We start from the raw sequence: 6,366 nt of genomic DNA on the forward strand, positions 1-6,366 counted from the left end.
CTTAATTGTGTTTAAGCCTTGTTGCGAACTTTGTTTACGGTCCCTAGTGCGGTGATTTGCATCCCCCTTTCTGGGTCGTCGTTGGCCGGGGCTGGCAGCTGTCTCAGTCCGATTCTGGCTGGGAAAGGTAAGAATCTTTGCTTTGCTTTTTGAAAGATCTGCGAGAGAAATGCTGAATGCCTTCGGAGGGGTGGGTACAGGGGGTATAGATTTAATTCGTGCATTGGAAGCTTTCTGAAAAGTTTTCGAAACGTAAAGGAATCTCCTGGAGCCCTGTGTTTTAAAAAGAATCAGAAAGATTTCCCCTCCCTTCAGAAAGAAGGCTTGCAGAAAGAAGGTCGCCTTGAGGATGAGATTCGCCTTTGGGGGCAGGTGTCGCTGAAGGAATTCCCAGGGGTATTTAACATCTTATAGGCATAGAGTGGAAGAAGGAAAAACCATTCAAAGACACCGGGCGTTGATCACTAGGAATTCTCTTTGAATTTCAATTTGAAGAGGTAAAAGTCAGTTACAACTGCGTATGTGGGTGGGTATAATGATAGGTATCTATTCTTTGGATACTATTTCTTCTTTATCCCAAATCTTTCTACTTCTTTGTATTTACCAACACAAATCATCAGTGGTCTACTCAGAGGCTGGAGTTGTGCATCCGTGTGTGTAGGCAGATGCACACCCTCTGAAGAAGAATTAGGGTGCACGCAACACCTGAAGCCTGGAGAAAGCTTTATCAGAGGAGAAATAATGACAGACCTGCCCACGCACGCTCCCGGCGCCCGGATGCGCTCTCTGTCCCTCCTCAGAGACGCAGCCCAGGGCTCTCGCTGGAGAGAATAGGCGCCTCTGGCTTCTCTCTGGAATAAGTTCGATCCATGTACCTTTGACTTTGGTGATGGGGGAAAATAATCTTCAACAGGACGGAGCGACATTCAGAGTTTCAGTGGAGTTATTGGACTACTTGGGGAGAAAGCAGCCCGTGCTAGGAAGTAGAGAAGAATTGCCTGCCAAAGGCCACAGTTCGCAGGAGGGAGGACCGTTGCACTTTGAAGGAGCTTCTCAAGAACCTCCAATATCTGTAGGCAGTAGCCCTCAACATCCGCATCTTCCCAGGGCGGTGTTGGCAAGGGCTGAAATGCCCTGGTTCTAAGTATCCCTTATTTTCAATGCCAAGTGACAGCATTCTTCCTGACTGATGACTCTGTCCCTTTATGCGTGAGGATGGTGGCCGCCGAGGCTCTCCAGGTACACACGGACCTCAGCGGGCTGGGCTCCCCCAACTCAGCCAGGCCTCAGGGACTTTTCAACTTTATTTTTTAAAATGAAGAAGCACTGTCTCAGGCTTCCATTCTAGAAAAAAGGACGTCTGGTCCCTCCGCATTTGCAACAAAATCATTAAGGTATTGTTATTAGAGGAGGCTGGAAAGAGTGAGCTGTCTTAGAACAGAGGCGAGATGCTTGAGGACACCCAGGCCCTCTGCCAGCACTTAGAGAAATCTAAGGACCCAAGAGAGAGAAGGAAGACCAGTCTCTTCCGCGATTTTATTTAGATTTGTAGATTCACTGTATCAATTAAAAAGAAGTTATTAAAATTTGTATAGATTAAAAACTAGAGGGTGGATAACTTTTAGCTACAGAAGTGTAGGAGTGAGCTTATAATAGTCACCCAGTATTATCTCACTTTTTGCCTCAAAAAGACTATTTGGGGCTTTAAATTTTCAAATAGCTTGTCTATAAGAAAGTATAAACCTATATGGCCCTTTGGGGGGAGGGGGTGGGAAATAGACTTTTAATTTTATTGTTTGAGGGCGAAATGTGTCAAGCCATATAGGTTTGAATGTTTAAAATACCTTGCTCATTAAAGTGGGCCAAGGAGCAATAGACTGACATCAGCCAGGACCTTGTTACTGACCTGCTGAATCAGAATCGACATTTAACTAGCTGCCCACGTGATTTATTTGCCCATTGAAGACTGGGGTTCGAAACAGGAGTTTCTTTCTTTCTGTGTGACTTTTGTCACATTACTTAACCTCTCTGAACCACATTTGTAAACTATTTATAAACTCATTTATAAAGTAGTGAGAATTAATGTTAATGCATGCACATTGCATGTGCCGTGCCCCCGTAGTAGGTGCTCTGTAAATGACAGTGGTGATGATGATGATAATTTCAGCATTGCCAAACTTACCTCCCAACACAAGTAGTAAGTAATTGTGTTTAAACCAAGATGACTTGTTTTCCCCCTTTACCACAATATTTGTACCTCCCATCCTGGTTCCTAAATGAATTAACATCAAACGAGGTGGGTTTTAAGCTTCAGATGGCCAACACACACACGTATAAAGAAAGAATCCTGGGGAAACCTAGGAACATGGATTTTTGCTGGCTGAGAGGCTGAATTCAGCTGCCCGATGACTTCACAGCTGTTCCTGCTGCCCTAACGTGTCTGTCCCTTCGGCTCTGTCCCCTCAGCTGGGTCTGCAACGCTGACTCGGGGATTTTCTTATGAAAATGCCTCATGGGCGGGAGGAAGATCTGGAGGTTGGCCTGGGAAAAAATGAGTAATGCAAAGCAGTATGCTGAGTCCATGCTGCAAGAGAAATAAAAGTCAAAGCTGGCTTCTGTCTCTGGGGACTCTAGAATGATTCTGACTTATCATGTCACTGAGCAGAGTTAGGGGAAGCCAAAAGTCGGAATCTGCTGGCAAGTAAAAGAACGGAGAGGAAAAAAAAAAAAATGGCAGGGAGGGGCAATCCGGAGGGGGAGGAAATAAAAAGAGAGAGAGGGAAAGACAGGCGTCATTTAGAAACAGAGGTAGGGTGAAAGAAAGAGCTCCAGGATCTAAAACCAACCATCTAGTACAGTATTTTTATAGCTTTTCTTTTCCCCAGGGGAGAGCCCTGTCCTGTCATTTTATTGACAAACGTGTTGTTACAGGCTCTTTTCCCAGAAGTTGACCGAAGAAGCTCAAGCGTTTCTTCCCTCCCAAGCGGAGTGGTTTCCCTGGTAATGGATTGCTTCTCTCCAAGGGACGCGTAAGTAGTTTGGGAGGCAGACCTTCATTTTCAGGTTAGCTTAAATCTCAGCTTTGGGGTTTTTCTTTCAGATGTAATCTCAAATGTCCTTTTACTGGCCTAGCCAGGATTTAGGGTCTCATTGGACAGCAGTGCTTAATTTGGTGACAAAATTACATGCAAACAGGCAGCTCTAATATTTAGCTTTATTACACAGGGAGGGATATTTGGACCTCCCAGGGCAGGGAAGGACCTGTGAGGTTTGATTTGGGGTTGAATGTGTTTTCAGTGGATGCTTAATATGTTTCAAGTATTAATCTCATTGAATAGTCTCAAGTGTCTTCCTTGAATGGCTTTTAGTAACTTCAGCTACTCAACTCTTTAGCAGCTAGATGGCTTCTCGAGGACAAAAGAGAGTGACTTAACATGTCTGAGAAGCAGACAAGAGTATCCACTGATTTCTCATAGACAGGATTTCAAGCAGATGTTTTTGATTGACAGTCTCAGATTTTGTCCTGAAATGTTCAGGTTCGAAATATTTAGAAAGTGCATGGCAGCACGTTTTGTACACAAGGGCTAAACGAACTTGTGGAACTTTACTGAAAATCTAGCATGCTTGTTTTTTAAGCGTGTTATAGTACACATAATATCAAAATTCTTTTGTTGAGTTTAAAGGAAGATTTGTGAATGAAAAGCTAATCACTCTAACAGTTGAACTTTAATGTTAGAAGCACAAAATTATATCCTACAAAATTGTTGAATTTTATTTTTCTTTTTTCAAATGGATCAGAGGATAGTGTCACATTTTAGGTCACAAATTCTAGCTTTATCGTCACTGAAGTTTTGCTGAACTGCACCCCTACTGTGGCCCCAGGATACGTGTTAGGCTTTGTTCAATAGTTACGCAATAACGACTTGTTGACTGTCAAGTTGCTGTAGAAGGACATCATTTGCACGCTGGCTGCTGGTCTTGACATTGATTTGGTGGGCAGCGAATGGGTGACAGTTTGGAAAGAATGCATGTTATGCCCGGAAACATTGGCAGAGTCTAAGTTGCTATGAGTTGTGGAACGAACTGTTCAAAGTATTGTTTATAATGGATTCTCCTCTTCAATGAGGCTGTCTCTGGATTAGGATAGAGGGTTTTCTGTGTGTTTAGAGCAAAGAGAAGCAATAGACAAGACGGAAAGGCTTGTAAAATATTTGTAGACCACCAGGGTATATTAAACACTGTAAAGTGCTTCCTGCTTTTTATATCTTCCCTTTCTTTATGATTATCTGCCTTATCTTGCTTTTTGCCCAATGCAAAGAGAATTAGAAATGCAAACAATTAGAGAAAAAAATTATAGTTCATTTTCACATGCATCCATGCCTCCCAGAAAAGACCACAGTGGTGTTTCCCCAGTTCACTCTGATGCATTTAGCTGACATCTCCTGTCTTCTCTTCCACAGCTTCCACCCTGGTGAGACCCCCTAGGTTTAGTGTGTGAAACCAGCTAGGAGACGCTGCTGTAAAAATGACTGAAGAGCCAATAAAGGAGATCCTGGGAACCCCAAAGTCTCCCAAGCCAGTGACAATGGAGAAGAGCCCCAACGGTGAAGTGATAGTCACCATGGTCCCCCTGGTCAGTGAGATTCAGCTGACAGCAGCTACGGGGGGTGCTGAGCTTTCCTGTTACCGCTGCATCATCCCCTTCGCCGTGGTGGTCCTCATCGCTGGGATAGTGGTCACTGCTGTGGCTTACAGCTTCAATTCCCACGGCTCCATCATCTCCATCTTAGGCCTGGTCCTTCTGTCATCAGGACTTTTTTTGTTAGCCTCCAGCGCCTTGTGCTGGAAGGTGAGACAGAGGAGCAAGAAAGCCAAGAGAAGGGAGAGTCAGACGGCTCTTGTGGCAAATCAGAGAAGCTTGTTTGCTTAGGACTGAATGAGACCAAACGGGATACGTGGCCTGAAAAACCTGCTCACACTGTGTGAGCCAGTGCACCCAGAACGGGTGGGAGAGAATGGACTTGGCATCACAGTGGGCTAGAGGAGTGAGGGCGGATGGACGATGGGCGGGTAGAGGGAGTTCTCTTTTGTGGGGAACAACTTGAGTCTTCTTCAATGACAAACTTAACTCTAAGGGCTATTTTTAAGGCTGAAAAATCAGCTTTTTCTCTACATTAAACATTTTTGGGGTCATGGGAGGTGCGCAGCTTTAGGCAACATTTGGTTCACCTTGAAAAGTAGCTGAGAAAATAATCAGACAGTTCTGCACACCACCGACCTGCCTCCGAAAGAACCCACACTTTTAAGATGCTGTATCATAAAAATGTTCTGCCAAGAGTCTAAATGGCCTTGGACTTTGCATACTTCTATGAAATTCTGTGATAATTTTTTTTTTCCCAATAAGCTGGTTCTGTGGCATCTGTTTTTTCACTTTCAGTAATTCATCACTGGTGGTACTTTTTCTTGAAGAGTAAACTAATATTTTTTATGTTTTAACATTGGACAGTTTTAGATGATTGTAATGATGTGTCAGAAGTAAAAAAAAAAGGTAAAAGATGTAGCTACTAGATGACACGGGGGGGTTAAATTAATATTAAAGTAACCCAATATAGCACTTTTGATGACTTTTATATAAAAGTTTAATGTACATTTCATTAAAAATAATAAATACTCATTGCTGCTGAAACTTCTTAAAACTTTGTTTCTATTGTAGTTATTTTTATTGCATTTCCAAATGGCCCGTCTTCCCTCATGTACTACGTCTCAATTGTATTTCTCTCAAACGGGCATGTTACTTCTTCCTAACGTAACTAGAAGAGTTTTATTTTTTTATCACATCATTTCTTTCATGACTTCTTAAACATAATATTAATTATGTTTCCTATTTTCTAAAAGATTTCTATGCCATTACATGTAGGATAGCAATGCCTGGGGTCAGGAATTTTATAATGTGTGTTACATGTTTATGGAATCAGTTGTTAAATATTTGCTTAACATATTTTTGAGCACCAGCCATATGCCAGGCATTGTGTCGATTCTCAGGGGGCTTAACTGAGTTAGTCCCAATATAATGCAAATAAGAGTACTGCTTGAATTCTGTGGATATTGAGCTATTCTACACACAGTTACATCCTGTAACTTCAGCCAGAAATATCCCTGGTCCATGTTGTTTAAACCAGGTTAAACTAGAATGGGAAGATAGTTAGACATGAAGCCTTTCTTAAACCTTGGAAAACAAAGCAAAACAAAACAAGCACAGCATAGCACTTTCCGTGAAAGGCATGCCATCAAGGAATTGAATTAAATATGGCCGGAGCCCTCTGGCGCTGACTGCTCCCTGGTGCTCAAGTGGTTTTGTGGAGGAGA

General features: G+C 42.7%; 1 protein-coding gene across 1 annotated transcript; it reads left to right on the top strand.

Annotated features, from left to right (window-relative positions):
* Nucleotides 1-2,770: 2,770 nt before the first annotated feature.
* Nucleotides 2,771-5,696, top strand: TMEM100 (transmembrane protein 100). The gene is made up of 2 exons (XM_046674252.1): nt 2,771-3,029; nt 4,461-5,696. The coding sequence occupies exon 2, from the start codon at nt 4,526-4,528 to the stop codon at nt 4,928-4,930; it is 405 nt and encodes a 134-aa protein (XP_046530208.1). The 5' UTR covers nt 2,771-3,029; nt 4,461-4,525; the 3' UTR covers nt 4,931-5,696.
* Nucleotides 5,697-6,366: the final 670 nt, after the last annotated feature.

This window comes from Equus quagga, chromosome 11 (assembly GCF_021613505.1).
Source record: "Equus quagga isolate Etosha38 chromosome 11, UCLA_HA_Equagga_1.0, whole genome shotgun sequence".
In the NCBI taxonomy this organism is placed as follows: Eukaryota; Metazoa; Chordata; class Mammalia; order Perissodactyla; family Equidae; genus Equus; species Equus quagga.

Excerpts from the sequence above, each read along its gene's own strand:
- TMEM100 (XM_046674252.1), top strand. The coding sequence starts at position 4,526 with ATGACTGAAGAGCCAATAAAGGAGATCCTGGGAACCCCAAAGTCTCCC.